Source organism: Tubulanus polymorphus, chromosome 4 (assembly GCF_964204645.1).
Source record: "Tubulanus polymorphus chromosome 4, tnTubPoly1.2, whole genome shotgun sequence".
NCBI lineage: Eukaryota > Metazoa > Nemertea > Palaeonemertea > Tubulaniformes > Tubulanidae > Tubulanus > Tubulanus polymorphus.
The window spans coordinates 2205765-2225606 of NC_134028.1; the positions used below are offsets into that span (position 1 = coordinate 2205765).

At 38.6% G+C, this 19842-nt stretch overlaps 1 protein-coding gene across 8 annotated transcripts in view; it reads left to right on the forward strand.

Moving 5' to 3' along the window:
- The first annotated feature begins 676 nt into the window (after positions 1-676).
- Positions 677-19842, forward strand: part of LOC141903209 (protein tweety homolog 2-like) — a 35324-nt gene continuing 16158 nt past the window's right edge. For all 8 annotated transcript variants that reach the window (XM_074791268.1, XM_074791269.1, XM_074791272.1 and 5 more), the window contains exons 1-5: positions 677-1021; positions 1332-1498; positions 2281-2392; positions 17719-17966; positions 19153-19248. In XM_074791268.1, coding sequence (XP_074647369.1) covers positions 848-1021; positions 1332-1498; positions 2281-2392; positions 17719-17966; positions 19153-19248 — 797 coding nt within the window. In that variant the 5' untranslated portion in view covers positions 677-847. The remainder of the gene's footprint in view (positions 1022-1331; positions 1499-2280; positions 2393-17718; positions 17967-19152; positions 19249-19842) is intronic.

Genomic DNA, 19842 nt, shown 5'->3' on the forward strand with positions numbered 1-19842 from the left:
AATTTCAACTTCAATTTATTCATCATAAATCAAGACTACAAGATTGTGGATCTGAAGAAAAACAACAACAACAAACCAACGAAAACGAAAATGCACAATAAAACAATAAAGGAGAGAGAGAGAGGTAATACAACATCTAATATAGGCCTATACATACAATATTCTTTAATTGATATTTACAAACATATCGATAAATTTACCTACGGAAACCGGCCTCGGGCCCCGGCGCGCGCTAGCAAAAAATGAGTCTTCATCGTTTAAGAATGGGGAAAATAGGATAGGTGACAAATTTTCACCTTTGTCTTACTGCAGCTGAAATATTGTGATGTGTTACCGTTAAACTTAACGCATGATTTGACCGAATAGTAGATATTTCTAAATATTAAAAAATTCTCCGTAGGCGTCCAAAATGTAACCCGACGAGCCACCTACCGGAGTGTGCTGCCATCTAGTGAATAAATGTGAAACCAAACCCAATACTTTTCTAACAATGTAATTTTCCTTCACCTTTGATGCGAGTACTCAGGGACTATTGACTATCACAAAAGAATCTCGTTAAAAGTTTCGTAGAACTGTGAAAGTGTTTAAGCTCTGCAGCTGATACTAAAATCTGAATTGAATTGAATTTAGTACCTAATCCAAACACGAGGGAGCGCCGTGGTCGGCTGATGAAAAATAAAGAAAGGCAGTCATTAAATGATGCTGAGATGCGCGAGGTAACATCGACGTCCAACAATTCTTCAGAATTTCATCAATTGTGGATTACTCTCAAACGAGCAGATAGCGTCAGTGGATTTATGGGATAATCTCTTATGGATTAATATAACCTGTGTGCGAATCACCGTGTATGATAATGGCAAAATCAGGATATTTAGTGACCGAAGACAGCTGGAGTACAAACCAAGTGCAACAATATGAAGTTCAGTGGCTTGCGAACTTCTTTCATTCGTTCCCTCACGTAAATTTATCTTTTACGTTAACGGACTCGACGTTTGACCCTCAGAATTCCAGCTATCAAGAGGTTTGTGTCCAACCCAGTTTTTAACGAAATAAATTATCAAAACTCGCTGGTCAATCATCCCGCGTATTTGGTTTTGTGTAATTATCACATAGACCTAATGCTCACAATGGTTCACGATCTGTTATCATTACACAAATGGTTATTGTTCTATTGGAAACTCTAGGTCTGTCAATATTTGATGCTGATCAATCAATACTAGGGAATCTATTAATTTTGATCCTCTATAAATAAAGGCAAGCAACAAGAGTAAGAGCTTTCCCATTGTATGCCTATGATTAATGTTTCTCTTTTAATTGTGTATTTTTTGCAGAGTCTTCTATTTTTATCATGTCTACCACTAGTATGGATGGTGCTGACAATGATAGGATTTATTGCGTATTTTTGTTACCGATGCTGTCAACCGGATCCGACTCCGAAAAAACAAGTGCGAGGTAGATGTCTGAAATGGACGCTAGCGGTTTTGCTAATCGTCACTGGGTAAGTTGAGCTTTAGTTCTTTCCGTATTGATGAGAATGCGCGATACAGTAGTTTCATCTATCTCCGAGAAAAATTTGGGTAAAAGTGCAGATCCGCACCTCTCGTGATTGATGCAATCTACTGAATGACAGTATCCAGGCTAAATCTTTCTAGTGAAGATATATTAAAATTAACCAATGGCAAAGTATGAATTGCTGATGACATTTTGAACCTGAAACGATGATATTTCATGTAATTGATTGAACCGTTTACGCGGAGAGGTGCAGATCTGCACTTTTACCAAAATTTGATTTGTCAGAGAAGGTGCTTTGTTACCCATTAAAATAAATGAATTCGCAATACTTCAATAAGTTAAGTGGACACACTACTGTTTGCCCCCACTCACCTGAGACATGGTTAATTATTTAGGGGTTTGGTAACAATGCAAAGTTATCAGCTTTGAAGCCTAATTACCACTAGCTGTATTTGGTGTTCAGCTACTGTGAAATGTCTTTGATTCTAATCTGTGGGTGTTTAAGCGTTAATCAACCAAGTTACAGGCCTATTGTATTTGGTGACTGAAACTGTGAAAAACTTTCTCCCAGTCAAAACAACATGCCTTGCATGAATAGAACATTATCCTTTATGTTTTTAACTTTTTATAATAATTCGATAATTGCACACTTCTGTCATTTTTGTATCTGGGAAACAATTATAGAAGCTTTGTAGTTATTATCTGTCATATATTTGAATGGCCATGATCTAGTTTGGAGGTAATTGTTTGTATTATTGTTTTTCGCAGCGCTGCGACTGGAGTTGGATTTCTGGGTAATGAAAAATTACATCAAGGTATTGAAACATCGGCAGATGCTGCTGAATCGGGAAATTTAGTTTTCCAAGGAATTTTAAGTAATGTGAGTACCATTTAGAAATCGGTTAATGACAGAGATGGGGTTCGATATCAAAACTTTATTCAATCATTTGAAACATACTAACAAGTAGCCCTATCTGTTATTCAACTGAACTATCATCTGATATCCAACTACATTTGATGTATGTGATTAAAATTGTGATAGAAAATCTATTTGGAAATCTATTAGTTTCTACTTTTGGGTAGTTAATAGACCTACGCAATATTTTTAGTTTCATTGATGTCCATTTACGTGGATGCTTTAATTTAGATATGTCTTTATTTGTCTAATTGTGCTGTGGTTATTTTTACCACTCTAGTTGACTGGTTTCCTATTCTGTTCTGTTCGTAATGAAACATTTACGGATTAGTGTTTTGCCACAGACAGCGTTTTGCCGGCAGATGAATTAGATTTGCTCATAATTAGATTTACTCGGTGAATGATTTATGTATCCATCTGGTCCCCCTAACTCTGTGTCAACTTTACAATAGTTTATGGCTTCATTCAAATTGTGTTAAGGGCTGGTCCATTGATAGAAAAAGAATTGGGCAATAAATGGCTCATATATTGAATTAGTGACAGTAGGTTATATCTTCCATTTAAGTAACTGTAGGCAGCGGTTTCACTATTTTCATTGCTCATTCCAGGGTAATTGATATAAAACCTATATGACAACTCTTTCATAGTTCATCACTTTTCTTCCACTTATAGCCATTGTTTTATGTATGTGGACCGCTAATCACAAATTGATGATTTTTGTTGTGGATCAGGACGATTTCTACAGTTTGAATTGATCACTATCGCCTTACATTGCTTACTTTTACCAATCAGATGGAAACTGCTAACTTTTGCCTCAGCCTCACTAACTACTATGAATCCTATAAATTTGGTTTTCCATCCGAAAATGGTCTTTGAACAGGAGCTTAAAGACTGGGTTCAATTCATAGAAAGATCGATAGGTCTCATGGAGCCGCAGATGTCCTTACAAAATTACACAGTCTTTTGGTGTCTCCCTTGAGATCATTGTCTGGTGTGATTTATTTAGTAGGTTAATGACAGTCGTGTGGTGTCTTTTAACAACGTCTATAATGACAACCCCATAAAAAACCCAAATTAGACCTACCTGTCATCACAGAGATTATTCAGGTTATTGAAATTATAAACTTGTCGGAATTTTCGAAATATGGAATGTCATTTTTGCTTTATCTATATTTTATTGCATATGGAAGCAGATTGGTGTTAGGCCTGGTCTGTTGAAATGTTTAACCCTGCTGCTACACTGTCAATCATCTACACATTTGTTACCAGTAGACTCAGTATTTATTTGTCTTGTCGCATGGTTCCGAATTATCGACGAATCGAGCGCACAGTCATCTGGAAAAGGGATCTGTTGCGCTGTTCCTCGCTGGAAGTTTTCTTCTTATCATACGCAGTGATTTATCCCGCTGATAAATCCTGTCAATTTGCCGTGTGATCGACGTTGCGTATATACGCGCTTGAATTCGATGAAATCTTCTATCCGCGCAAAGCGAGATAATTATCTACCTTAATGAGCCTCGTAATCTGGCTTCTATTTCAAATTTGCTTCCTCGATCTGGCCGTAAATTGGGCTCATTTTCAGTCTATCATCTCAGTCATTTGCTCCCATCAAATCTACATCATTATAAACGCATATTGTGCGTTAATTTCCCCCCCCGAGTTTTTCTTGTAAACATTGGGAGGGGGGGTTTATTTAAACCAGCGTCCGGGTTGTAAAACTAACAGCAATAGTCAAGTTATATATTCATGAAATCAGTGATAATGTCCCCCACCCCCCGGGGTCAGACTATTATGTAGATTGAATTTCTATGCGTGTAGTGTTTGCCATTCGGTCGTATTACCATCAAATTTCATTATTCTCCGTTCCCCGGTATCCGGAGAGCTCGCTCAACCGGTGGCACACCGGCCGTACACGCCGGCTTCGCGAATTTGGATTTTTTCGATATCATCAATTCTACCGATGCAGCATCGTGTACCTTTGGTGATTGAAATGCTGCATGTAACCATGGTGACTGCATCGTTGAACACGTTTCTTTCGATGATTGTAACGAAGGTATCGAGCTGCAGCTACCGTTCCATTCCGTGCTGCGAATGTAGATCATTTCAATAAAAAACTTCCTTGATTGTTTTTTTTATACCCTCAACCCGCTAAGCGCCACGCTTAGACCGAGAAATTCTGTCGCCTGCCGCCAGGGTTTGAACCCATATACCCTGGATTGACGAAACCAGTGACCGGTGGACTCGGCCATTGCGCCTCTCTTGTTGTTTAGTAGATTCTAAAATCAGGTGTTATCTTCTAATACGAGAAATATGAAGTTCACAGTGACTGGTAGGCCTATATGAAAATGTGGTGATATTTATGTTTAGATAATGAACTCATTTTTTCGCTGACAATTGATTATAGTTAGTAGGCCCTACCTCTAAACTTAAACGTGATACACTTCCATGAGTTGAAAGCTATAAACTGACATTAAAATGAAAGTTGAAGTTGTTATTTTTGATTAGTTTTTGTAATGAAAACCTACATGTATTTGTATTCGAGTGTCGCCTGATTCCATTTTGAATATTTATTTTCATTTGAAATGTGATGAAATCTAATGGTGATTTCCGTGTCTGGCGTTGTATGCTGATATAATAATGAAACTGATGATTGCTTCGATTCTCTCTTGATACCATTTCATAAATGGACGTTAAGTGTCTTGTTGAATATTTAATATACTCGAGTGATGATCGGCACATTAAACTCAAGTAGAGAACTGAGAACTGGAATCTGTTACTTCACGACACTTTCTGCTGGCTGAAGTGACTGCAGCCACTATTTTGGATGAAGTCCGCCCCTGTTCCGTCATCTAAGGATCTGCCATCTTGGATGATGTAACTTCCTATTTGCCATTTAAAAGATGATGTCACTACCTGCTGGTTATCAGTATCTCAGTCATCTGTTATCCTATCTCTTGTTTTAGTCATCATTCTGTTATCCTCTATTTTAGGATTCGCGATGTTCTAGTCCAATGGATAATCAATTTTGAAATTTGTCTCATTCTCTTTTATTTATTCATAGAAATGTTGTCTCTAGTTGATAGAATGTATTTGTTTAATAATCTGTCATCGACTGCAAAGGAATTATAGGCATTTTGAAAGGGTTGAATAAATAATTTTGGCATTGGTTGACATATCTCTCTGGAGAAAAACAAGATTTCTACCAATACATGTAAACTGTTTACTTTGTTGGATGTCATGTCAACACTGAAACAGGAACTCTTGTACCCATTCCATAAAATCTTACTCTTTGATGCCCGGTTGAAGTAAGACACGATCAAAACAACAGTTTATGTTTGGGATATTTCTCCCTGGAGGCTTCTATCAAACACGACAAGCACAAATAGCATTCCAATCACTAGACCTCTGCACACTGTGTGAAGATTATGTTGCAAAAATAAATGCACCCGTTTAAATTCATCCAGAGCAAAACACTCGACCTGAATCTCGACCTGAATCTCAAGCCACAGGCTTCGATTCTCCGAGATCTGAGGTGTTTTGATATTTTGTTATGTGCAGCAAAACCTCGTTTTCGGAAAAGATGATTTAATTATCACTGCATCAATAGTGAAGGATGTAGTCGTTACCTCATCTGTGCCAGATTGAAAAATTGGAACTCAAACGTTATTTTAATCAACTAACTATTATCTATACGATGCATTATTACTTGCATCAAGTCTGGCTTTTATTTGCATGCGTGAATTAAATGATGATTAGAGTATGGATAGTGAAATGATCGTGGAATGCTTGACCGCTGATGATGAGAATAACTATGAGATGAGTAAGTTGGTCGGTGATTAGATTTGAAAGTTTGATCTAGGATTTGCAACGCTGATCTGAGTTCGGATCTGACTCAGACATCGTTATATTAACGATATATGTATGTATATACATACACTTGCGAAGGGCTTTTCGAGATGATAGTTCCCAGACAGTAGTTCTTGAAAAATACTTTTTAAGATTGAATGGAAAGATATTGCACCATATGACGTATATAGCCTAGCGTTAAGAGAGAGGATGTTTCTGGTAGAAAATATCTAATCAATTCAGTGTCAGAATGAACATCAAAATGAATATGTTTGTAGATATTTATAAGGTTTAGTTTCTCTCAAATCAATGTTACGATAAATTGGATTGTTTAAGATTTCATACAGTGATCTAACTCCTTCTTAGCATATCACCTTTGTGTGCGCAGAGTTTCCGACCAAGGTCAGACTGTCAGTGCGGTCACCTTGGTTCCGAGATGGCAGCGGTCAATTAGAAATGTCTGAAAGTTTCAGACGGTTCCCGGATAGGTTGTCGTTCAGGTGATTCGCGACCATTAACAGAAGCAGCACTTTCTACTGCAGATTTTTATGAGGGTTTCATCGAGTGGTAGTAGTCTCTGACGAGGTGGCAGAGATCCCTGACCTGTACGCTGTCTAGTTTATCCTTGATGATTCTCGTTGTATTTCAGTATGTTCAGTTGTTTATAGATTTTAGATGGTTGACTGCGATTGATGAGTTTAGATTCAATCTATATTAATCGATATGAAGAGAACCGATGATATAATCAATCAGTGTCTCCCGATTCATAAGTCTTCAGTCATCGTTTACAATCGAAGTCTTCATTGTCAATTATCGGCTGTAGAATATCTTCATTGTAGTCACAATCAGAGCTGAAAGACTACACAGGAACCTATCACATAAAAACCTGTATGAGTAATAACATAATAGTGCCTGGATCAGCAGAATCTTAATCCCACAGAATCTGAAACGTTTAATAATCCAAATAATCTTGGATTTGTCAAATGATTACTCCAAGGAATAATGGGAAACTAGACTTCTATACTTATTTCAATAGACTTCTTTTTACTGTTTTTCTGGTATTTTTGTACTCAATTCCAAATCGAAGAAAGTGTTCATATGATTATTCGCTCATTGCTCAGGTCCTCTCGTATAAAACTTGATGGATCCAGTGGATTTACCGAGAGTTCTAGTGGAGATGAATCATTTCTTTCTGTGTTTACATTTTCCAGATTTATCCGGGAGGTAGTATACCCCCATACAACCTCAGATGAGTGGATGAATATTTATGATTCATACGGAGATAAACTCCCTGAGTGTTCTCTTTTTCACGGGCTACAGATACAAACTTAATTCCTCGGAGACTTATTAGATATCATTTGAAAATGAAGAGTTCTATGAGATTTCACGAAGATATTTTCCTTTAAGTGGCATTTGTTGCATCTTGGAGTTTCCGGGACACTGTTCCCACTTTTACACCACTTGGAGTCCTTTTTCAGGACAATGTTCCCAATATTTGACAACTTGTGAACAATTTTTGGGGACAATATTTCCTCAATGCTTGATGCATATTAAGAGTGTCCTGCATCATTTTCTCTTAGGATTAATGTTGTTTTGACACCCCGAGTATAAAGTTTATTAGTTTGATTTGTAACAGATTGTTACTAGTCCACGGACTCTCTCTCCACGCATTGATTTACGTCAGCAATTGCAAATCGCATGTGATTTACTAACATTTAGCACTCAATTCGCAGCTGATTAGAAAATCTCATTAACTTCTATAACAAGGATTAATCAGTAACTTGATATACTTCTGAGAGATGTACCTTACTGTGGTGCACAGATCTCCTGCCCATGTTCATTTGCCTATCATTCATTCCTTCAGCAAATTCATTAGTGAGGCTAATTGCTGATTGGAGTTATTTTGGTTTCTATAACAGTTTATACACGGTCAAGGCTGCTATGATTTTGTGTATGAATCTACCTATCCTTGCCATATCCGAATCTGTATCACCGTACAATGAGTTTGGACACGTCTCTCAAGCTGGAAAGACTTTTTACATCATTTCGCATTGTCCATTCTCAACCAACTTTTCGATTTCAGTTCAGAAGATAACCTATACAGTTATTGTATATACAGTCATCGATGAACAGCCAGTATTAGAATATAAAATAGTATAGAATTGCTCTTCTTCTATCCGTAGAAGAGTAATGTCCATATTGGGAATAGATTGTTCGACGTGGTTAATTCACTACGGAGTCACTGACTCCCGTAATTGGATGAGTCTATTTCAGGAATGATGTTTTCAATTACATCAATCATTTTCACTGGTTCTGTATTCGCCAGATGCTACTTTTTTCAGTTTCTGTCTGTTATTGACTAAATCGACTACGATGAGTAGAGAAGTTGTTTACTAGATGAGACCTACGAGCAATCATCTCAACAAGACCACGTATTGCAATCCAGTCTTGATTGATGTTAAAAAACCCACTTTTAGGAGTCGTTTGACCAAGGACGAGAATGGCATCATCTTTTATCACAGAGAAGAATAGATTTTACGTCATGAAATGGAAAGTTTCTATTTGCATTATCTAAAAAACTCATAGATCACAATTTTTCGCACGCGTTTGTTAAAACGTTTAACAGCCCTCATTTGAGCCCTCAGCAATCAGTGACATGCGAAAGGTGTAGCATTGTTATTCCGATCAATGGTTTTGATATCACCTTAAATCTGACGAAGCCATTACTGTCGTAACTTCCGGCTTTTATTCCGTCTGCTCCCTGATGGTCGGCCATTATCACGGACGCCGCGAACAACTTGATTAAATGACTGCCGCAAAAAAAAAACCCGGGGAGGAAATATCCATCGGGACTTTTAGTGGATTGTGTTCGACGCCATCACGAACACAACTTAACAAAGCAAAATGTTGTTGGCGCTTCGTTCAGCCAAAATGAATGAACATTTCCCCGGAAAAAATCAGTATACTCAGAAGATCAATTTCGATGTATAAATACTGAAATTGGTTTATATTCCCATCTTGTAGAAGACATCCAAGAGTTGCATTGATCTTATTGAATTTTCTTACAGTTTACTAGCACCGGCATATTATGCAATGAGCTGATCTATGATTCTTTGAATTACTAAAAATTGGAATGCCCTCTTAATATGTAGAGCAGATTTGGCAATTCAAGGACTGGTGGCCTTAGGACAAAAATGGGCTTTGTTGGCCCTTATGGCGGCCCATTTGGATTTATTTTGAAAGAATTTAAAAATCCAGACTTTGGGAGGCACATTCGAATTCTGAACAAAAGGCTACTAAAACTGTAGCTCAAATGGAGTTCCGCTTTCAAAAGATCCAGGCTGATTTCGGCTTATTTCAGGCCGAATGTACAAGTTTTCTACTCACTAAGTGCATATGATCTTTATGTTTTTGACTGTCACATGCCTGAAGGCCGGAAAAATATCACTGTGCCTTAATGGTTGTTAGAATTGTGATCACGATCAGATTGTGTGGCGATCAGATTGTGTGGCTGTGGCTGCACTGAGATCGTAGATAGACAGGTTCAGTGTAAGGTTGGCGTGTCCTTGGTAACAGACTATTAGTTAAACAACGTTGGGGAATAGCCTCTACTTGTGTTTTATCACTGTGATTTGAATACCAGCTGAGTTTTTCTCATCACCTTGGTTTATTGATTGTGGTTTTTTGTGTGAATGGAACGTGCAGTTTATTTTTCATACCCACCTAGCCTTAGGCCTTATAATATTAGTGCCATTAAACCAGAAAAACCACACAATTTAGCCCAGATCAGGTCCCGGGTCAAATTTAGCCCATGCCTAATCAGCGATAGAGTTCACATGTTAATGCTTCAACAAAGGGGCCAACATTAACATTACGATCACAGGGAATTAAATGACCCATGTTAGAATTAGGCATGGGCCTTGTCCCGGTTTGGTCAGGCCAGATTTGGTCCATGTAATGTGGGCATTATGGGCATTTCGAACCAGTATGAACAGCTTATCTAGCATCTGGTAAAAACATTCGTGTGATCAATGCTATTGTCATGCTCCAGAAAATGAATGAGTTGTTGATAAGGGAATTTCTGACATTTTTCGTCACACCAAAACATGCTCAGGAACAGATTGAGGAGGTCACGAGACAATTTCAATATTTCACCTCATACAAATAGGACGCACAGTCTGCATAAACTGAATGGGTTTTTTGCGTGCTTCTCCTGTTGTTTCAGTTCGACTGTTATTTCATTAGAACACGACGAGTCTGAAATAGATGATATACGGTCATATGTCTGATACCGATAATCGATATCCTTGTATCAAAAACGAGTTGCAGAGACCATTAGCGGGCAATATGAAATATGATGATATTGGAAGTAAACATAATTGGTTGTTTGATATGTGCCGGCAAAAAACTGCAGACATTACTGAAATGATCTAGTTTTTGATTGTAGTAGTTAATGGTATGTTTTGCGATATGTTTTAAGTGTTTTACCAGTCATGATTTGTATGTGATGGTGAGGTTTATATACATACGTGTTGTATATACGATAAGCTACAGTAGCTATGAGTCACTAGATGTGTCCAGCATCCACTCGCGCGAGAATTCATTCCCCGGAAGGTCACCATGGATTCGAATGACTGATGAGTTGATGACTTCATTGTTGTGCCGGGCTGCGACTTTTGTACTTTTGTACTCAATGATCCGTTCAAGAGAAGAGTAAACCCGTGTGAAATTCAAGTTAAACTGGATACATCCGGTTTTCAGACCGACACCATCTCCCTTCAAATGAGCTATCACATGATGCATAAACGAAAGCCTCCTGTTTCCTACCTATTTGCTTTTATTTATGTTCAACTCCATCTCTGAGTGCAGCTTTTTCATCCTCGCCCTTTCTTTCACCATTCTCATCTCTGAGTGCAGCTTTTTCATCCTCGCCCTTTCTTTCACCATTCTCATCTCTGAGTGCAGCTTTTTCATCCTCGCCCTTTCTTTCACCATTCTCATCTCTGAGTGCAGCTTTTTCATCCTCGCCCTTTCTTTCACCATTCTCATCACTGAGTGCAGCTTTTTCATCCTCGCCCTTTCACCATTCTCATCTCTGAGTGCAGCTTTTTCATCCTCGCCCTTTCTTTCACCATTCTCATCTCTGAGTGCAGCTTTTTCATCCTCGCCCTTTCTTTCACCATTCTCATCTCTGAGTGCAGCTTTTTCATCCTCGCCCTTTCACCATTCTCATCTCTGAGTGCAGCTTTTTCATCCTCGCCCTTTCACCATTCTCATCTCTGAGTGCAGCTTTTTCATCCTCGCCCTTTCACCATTCTCATCTCTGAGTGCAGCTTTTTCATCCTCGCCCTTTCTTTCACCATTCTCATCTCTGAGTGCAGCTTTTTCATCCTCGCCCTTTCTTTCACCATTCTCATCTCTGAGTGCAGCTTTTTCATCCTCGCCCTTTCACCATTCTCATCTCTGAGTGCAGCTTTTTCATCCTCGCCCTTTCACCATTCTCATCTCTGAGTGCAGCTTTTTCATCCTCGCCCTTTCACCATTCTCATCTCTGAGTGTAGCTTTTTCATCCTCGCCCTTTCACCATTCTCATCTCTGAGTGCAGCTTTTTCATCCTCGCCCTTTCTTTCACCATTCTCATCTCTGAGTGCAGCTTTTTCATCCTCGCCCTTTCTTTCACCATTCTCATCTCTGAGTGCAGCTTTTTCATCCTCGCCCTTTCTTTCACCATTCTCATCTCTGAGTGCAGCTTCTTTGATAATAGCAACCTTTGAAATTGTATGTACCCCGGCAATCATTCTGTGGCTCAATTTATATTACTTTCATGTTTGAAATTGTCTTCTTCCTTCGACTCATGTTGTCGATGATTTACCTGATTGTTTCTCACACCACAATGATATGGTCCATGAAAACATTTCATACTTTCATGTTACGAAGGGAAGTTTCCGTGTAAATGAAGGTCTAATCCTCAGAGCTCGTTTCGAAGCAGCTTAATATTCTAGATGTTGCTCCGGTGTATTTGGAAACTGATTGAAATAAACAGGTTTTTTTTCTAAACGAGTTAGCTGGTAACGAATGGGAATTGATCGAAGTCTTATCTCGGAAAAAAAGTTTGAAATTACGAGCTTAAAAAGCGTTGACTCGGATTAAACAATAGCAGACGCACTTCGTGCGTACATCACCACGACTACGATTTATGAGACACTCGGCTCTGTAATAAACGGCACGTTGGTATTGCGTTGAATTAATGTGACGTGAGTGAGATTCGTAGTTGACTCGATTCTCATACTGATCACCTCCCCACGGTGGCTGTGACAGTGATTTATTGGGTGCAAAGGGTTAATTCAGGAGCGCGAAGTGTACATGATGTGGATGACATAATTACCGTATAGCCAAAAAACAGTCGCAGAGCGGAGAGATAGGAGAGGTCGGGTGAACATCCTCTGGAGCGGAGAGATGGGAGAGGTCGGGTGTACATCCTCTGGAGTGGAGAGATGGGAGAGGTTGGGTGAACATCCTCTGGAGTGGAGAGATGGGAGAGGTTGGGTGAACATCCTCTGGAGTGGAGAGATATGAGAGGTCTGGTGTACATCCTCTGGAGTGGAGAGATGGGAGAGGTCTGGTGAACATCCTCTGGAGTGGAGATATATGAGAGGTCGGGTGTACATCCTCTGGAGTGGAGATATATGAGAGGTCGGGTGTACATCCTCTGGAGCGGAGAGATAGGAGAGGTCGGGTGTACATCCTCTTGAGTGGAGATATATGAGAGGTCGGGTGAACATCCTCTGGAGTGGAGATATATGAGAGGTCGGGTGTACATCCTCTGGAGCGGAGAGATAGGAGAGGTCGGGTGTACATCCTCTTGAGTGGAGATATATGAGAGGTCGGGTGTACATCCTCTGGAGTGGAGATATATGAGAGGTCGGGTGTACATCCTCTGGAGCGGAGAGATAGGAGAGGTCGGGTGTACATCCTCTGGAGCGGAGAGATGGGAGAGGTCTGGTGAACATCCTCTGGAGTGGAGAGATGGGAGAGGTCTGGTGTACATCCTCTTGAGTGGAGATATATGAGAGGTCGGGTGTACATCCTCTGGAGTGGAGATATATGAGAGGTCGGGTGTACATCCTCTGGAGCGGAGAGATAGGAGAGGTCGGGTGTACATCCTCTTGAGTGGAGATATATGAGAGGTCGGGTGTACATCCTCTGGAGTGGAGATATATGAGAGGTCGGGTGTACATCCTCTTGAGTGGAGATATATGAGAGGTCGGGTGTACATCCTCTGAAGTGGAGAGATATGAGAGGTCTGGTGTACATCCTCTGGAGCAGAGAGATATGAGAGGTCGGGTGAACATCCTCTGGAGTGGAGAGATATGAGAGGTCTGGTGTACATCCTCTGGAGTGGAGATATATGAGAGGTCGGGTGAACATCCTCTGGAGTGGAGAGATGGGAGAGGTCTGGTGTACATCCTCTTGAGTGGAGATATATGAGAGGTCGGGTGTACCAAGTGCTGGTTGAAATGTGTCAAGCATGCATTTATTTTATGTCTGGTTGATGGTCAAACAAATAGCTGCGGACAAAGAAGAGGAATATAAGCAGGGTAAAAAACCAGGGGTGAGACGTATTGACAAACTCGCCCAGTCTGTGCCCCACTTTACAGAATAACATAAAACACATATGGCAATTTTTAACAGAATCATTTTAGCAGCATGAGAATTGTTACTAGTTGTGGGTTTGATCGTGACTGACAGCAACATGGATGCAGCATCGTATGTCGAATTCATCGGTGAATTCATCGGTGAATTCTCCGATGATTGGCTATGTAGATGTCGTAGTTGACCAGAATCTATGACGACAATAAAGCTGTCACAGTATCCGCACGGTATCCACACGGTATCCGCACGGTATCCACACTGTATCCACATGCCTACAGCGCAAAAACCATTGATTACATTCTAGGGATTCTATAATATTCGTATCACACGATTGTGAGTGTTTACGATCTGATTAGCCAAACAAGCTTCCAGCTTTCACCGCAGAATTTTTATCACGAATGGATATTACTGCAGCACGCGTGGAAAAGTAGCGAATTCTTATGCACAGTCTTTGGTGCATACAGAGCTCATCTTTAAAAACAAAAGCCATTCTTATATATATATATATATATATATATATATACCTACATATACTAGAATAGCTTTTTGTTTCCTTCTCGGAAAGTAATTGACACCTAATCAATTGTGGTTATTTTGAGTTGATCTTCAGGGTAGAGGTTTTAACAAACTGGGAAATTCGGTAGACAAAGAATCGGGGGGGGGGGGAGCCATTTATAGACATATAACCTCATTAGTAAGCAGAAACTAACTCTGCATAAAATAATCAGATCATTATTGCTCTGATATTGAGTTTAATGTTATCAATTTGAGTAATTAGGTTTTCCACTTGGGTATTGAGTCAGCACGACCACTATTTATTAGTATCTGATATCTGTATTATTCAAACCTTCAACCCGTCAGCGTCTGGGGACGGATGTCATAAAAAAACTAATCAAAATGACTTTTATTAGTGATTACTATAAGACTAAGACTTTCAAGTTCAAAGGCTGCTCGTTCATAAGTTGAAAGTCGTATGTATAAATCTAGAGTTATATTTTAAAAATCTTGTCACAATGCGTCCGATAAAAACTACCCTGGATGGAGGAACGGATTTCTGTCGATGAAATCCGGCTTTCTCCATCCCGGATGCAGATCCGATTTCTTTCACTCACGTATGGCTAGCCGTATAATTGATTCCGGAATTGGTCACAGATTGTCCGCTGTCCACTAAACAGATGGTCACTTGATCACTTCTCTTGTTGATAATAGTCAGTCATTATTGCTTTGACTATTGGTACTTGAGTTAGCGCACTAGCCGTATAGAATAGCAATCTGTGTTTGAGAGCTTGAAGATATAGTCTAGTTTATACGTCCATGGTTACATGAAGATATTGATGTGAATGTCTATTTTGAAGTCGCCTTTCTAAATAAAGATCGCTTGATTGATGGTTTGTTAGTTCTTGTTTAATGAAGAGTGGACAGAAAGCGAACTCTTGAGTTCAAGTTTAAAATCGTCAGATTTCCATGCTCATCATTTCGGAGTTTTTAAGCACTCGGATATCAAGATTTAACCCATCACATTTGTTTATCAAAAACGAAAAAGATGATAGAGGAAAAATGGCAGTGATTCAATAGTCTTTTATCTCAGTTATTAGGTAAACAAGTCTTCAGATACTGAATCAATTACCGGTACATATAGATTATATACCCGAGGCTACGCCGCGAAAAAGGTTATTGTCTGTCTTGCTAATAAATTGGTAACACCCAAATTTGTCTCAGAATTGATGTAGGCCTAAATGGTAGAATTTGTAAAAGGTTTGTTTGTATTGATGGGAGTGGTATTTTAGCCTGAAACTCTATATCAATAGAAGGCTCTCGTCTCTAGATATTATTTTGTTTTACAGTAGAAAGCTTCTTCGTAAGTCTTGTATATAGGCTGACGATCAAGGGAAAATTAGAACAATTTCAACTTTGCAACTTTGTTCAAACGCCCTTTTCCTATAGTTAGCATAATTTTTCTAGTGTAGTAGGAAAACTGGAAATTTTTTTTTGTTGACACGTCTTAAAAATGATATTTACACTAGTGACGCTTTTTGACTAGCAATCTCTGCACGACTCATTAATTTATCTTAATGCGAAAACCAGACACGAGTCGTTGCGATAAAGTGGAGAATAAATACACCGGTTTTTGTCGACTCGACGAGATTTGATGGTTGAATGCATCAGTTTTTATATCGTAGGCCTTGAACGAATCAAAATACTGATTTTAGTCGTAGGCCTTTTGTATGAAAATGAGTATCAAATACTTTTTCGAAATATACAAGGCACCATCTCCGCAGTTGGTCTACTAATTGGCCCAAGTCTGTTCCATATATCAACCAGAACTTACTAAATTCAAGTTTCATTCATTTCATTTTTTATCCCAACTTAAAAATTTCAGCAAAGATTCTAATTAATCATTTCGTCACATAAATGTATCATCCACAATCATTTTACACACAGAATAGACATCGAATTCGATTGAATTGTATTGTAGATATATATATATATATATATATCATTGCTGTGTTTTATAGACGTCTGGGGAACGTTTGATATTGTATGTTTCTATGGAGATGTGATATCGTTGATATATAAGGGGGTTAAAACTTGCCTGTCAGATCTGAACGGCGTTAGTCGCCGTCGTCGTCGAAGCTCTCTTTTCCTAAGTCTTAGCGTTCACTTTTTATCTGACAGATCGTCTATGTATGTGTACATAGCTTTGTATTGTCATCGGAAAGTATGCGCAAACTCAAATACGCCTTCAAACACGGGCCTAATGCAACGATCATACACACTCGTGATGCCCGAGTTATTTGATTTACCAAACAAAGGCAACGAGATTTTTCGATATGATAAAAAATAGTCGTGTTTCGGCTGTTTACATTTGAAATAAAGTTGTCGGAATATTTGTATTTTTTTTCAATACTGGTATAGGAATTGAAAAGTGATTGAAATTGTAATCTATAATCATATATTGAACTGTTAACCGAGAGCAAAATCCCTGAAGGATGGATCGAAAAAAGAGTAATTCGTTAAAAATATCCGCTTTTTGAAAGAAAGTTATTCATGATGTATTGAATTTTTCAAAATGCGACTTGCCCGCGGGCGTTTGTTGTGGTTGCGTAATTCGATTACCACCCATGCCACCTCTGTTATTTCACATTTTCCATCGATAAACTAACTGTCAGCGGTATTTCTGATTTTCTAGATCGAGCTCGGGTCTTATCTCGTAAAGCGTTATTCCTGCCTGTTTCTATCATCATATTCTCGTATTTTCACTGATAATTGTATTGCTAAACGAAGTGGAAGAGTAACATTATTTCCCACTCTCAGCCGCACTTGTGTAAACTTTGCGAGGCCGTTGTTTTTTCTCACTCGATTCGACGGCTGATCAGCAGCAATACGCGGCTAAACGTATTATTGAGCCAAAAATATGACGGAGACCCTCTCCCAATGGCTGCATCACCAATTTCTCCCGCCTGTTGGCATGACGAACACTCGGATTTTCATTGTGAATATTAGTTCATTACCGATGAACTTAGACCTGAGTTTTTAGGCTCCCGAATCCATTTATTATCACATGACCCTCGAAATATACTTTGAATTCATTTTTCTACTCAGATGTTGCTGATTATCAATAATAGGGATCTAATGAAGAAAAAGATTCATTCGGTTTTCATTGAAATGTAGAAGATGAAGCATAGATATGATTTTCAGATTGCTACATCTTACAAACAGGATGATTTTGTGATGATTTTCCGCTATGGTTCCACGACTAGCTTCAATGAATTTTGTATTTATATTTTCAGGTTTACACGTTAGAAACGAAAATCAATTCGACGTTAGAAAAGAATCTGAAACCGATTGAAGACAGCGTCAACAAATCGTCGTCGTTATCGCTGGATCCACCGGCGAAGAACGCGCTGTTGAAAACGATCAAATCCGTTAAAGACCAAGCGAACAGCATCCTGAATTCAATAACTAATATCAATAAACACGCCAAGAAAGTCGATATTCAGAAATTCGTAGATTATACGCGACAGTACGAATTCTACAGGTTCGTTTTGTCTTATTATTGCCTGATTGGAATCGCATGATGCATTCTAAATAACAGATCAAATGTTTTGAGTGATGTTTTTAGAGTTTTGCTATATATGGCGATAAAATGCTGGCTGGGTTGATATTCAACATCACCCGAAGGTGTTTCGAATACTAAAGCTTTGCTTTAGGGTTTATAAACACTAGATCATTCATTCGCCTTCTAATTTCTGTCAGAAATTTGATCTCGATGTATAGTTCAGTTAGGCGTGTATTATTGAATTGTTTGGGTTACCAATGATGTTCATTGTATTCGGCATTGAGAAGAGGTGTTTTCCCTAGTTTTTAAAGCGATCTAAAGTGTTCAGCGTTTATCATGTGACAGTCATATTTGAGTAAGTATTTTCGAATAAATATTTGTGGGTGGGAAGAGTAGGATATGCTAATGCAATCGCGTAGGCATACTTACTAAAACAGGATATATGTAAACAAGAAAACTGACTTGAAAGTTTATTGACGCCTTGAAAAAATAACACATGTACATTGCGTAATATTGTCGGCAAATTATGAAATATAAATTACATAATATTAAGGATCGATGAAGTTATTTTGGTTTTGAATATATCGATAATTGAATTTACCGGCAACCAGTCTAGCTCTGATATCTGGACATCCTCTCAAAAATAATAATTAGAATTTATCGAAAATTTCAAAATGTTGACTTTCTTGAAAAAGAACCTTTTAAGAGACGGGGTACCTAGTCAGATGAATCTGACAGCTTCAATATACGAAAACCTAAGAAGCGTTGGTGCAGTACTAACCAGTAATTCAGATGCAGCTAAAAAATAAATAGACTGAGTATTTTAAACAATGATTCTGTTACAAATGCAATAAAACAAGACAGTATATAGATGAGGGGGGGAGGGGGGAACTTCGCTGAATGTTTTCTCGCATAATAAAACTTCAGGCCAGACATAAACATAACGTTATCAGTAGATATGATTATTATAGCAGTCAGGCGGATCATCTCATCGCAATGCTTCAAATACTGAAATTTTCACAGACCAACCATACCATCGACCTAGAATGCTGGATATGTTATGATTCCTTGCTAAATTTTTTCTGCCATTTTGGCAAAACTATTCCCCTTCACAGAGTCATTATCCTGAAAATATTTTACTTATTTTTCGACGAATTTATTTCAGATGGGTGGCTTTGATCGGTCTGTTCTGTTTACTGGTTATAATATGTCTGCTTTACCTGTTGAGTGTTGGCAAGTCTTCAAAATGTCTCATCATTTCGTAAGTATATAGACAAAGTAGGGATTGACCTTGACCTAGATCTAGCCAATGATATCGAAATATGAAAAAAAAAGAAATCAGGGAAAATGGCTAATCGGGCAAATTTTCTGATTTTTACGATGAAATTGGCCATATGTTTATTAACAATGTTTTTACCAGCGTTGATGGTAATTGATGGATCATGTCGTATTCTCAGGCGGTTATCGGGACATTTTATCACCTGTCAAAATCTCTGAAATATGAGTCTTTAATCAGACGTCGAAAATGAGAAAATGATTGCAAACGAAGATATTGGATATTAGATGAATGAGGAGAGTCTGTCTCGATGTATTCCATGAAATGTGTCATCCTTGCATAAATGAACAATAAGAGTTATTTTCAGGGTTAGACTAGAAATATCCGTTATTTTCGTCGTTGATTTTGTTGCAGCATGGAGTGGGAGTTATGTAGCATTGAGTTGGAGTGAGAGTTATGTAGCATTGAGTGTGTTATGAAATTTGATGTAACAAAACTATAAACGACATCGAAATGTATCCTATTTCATTGTATTGTAGTATAGAGAAGGTGTGACTTCCTCCACTGCTTGTCACACAG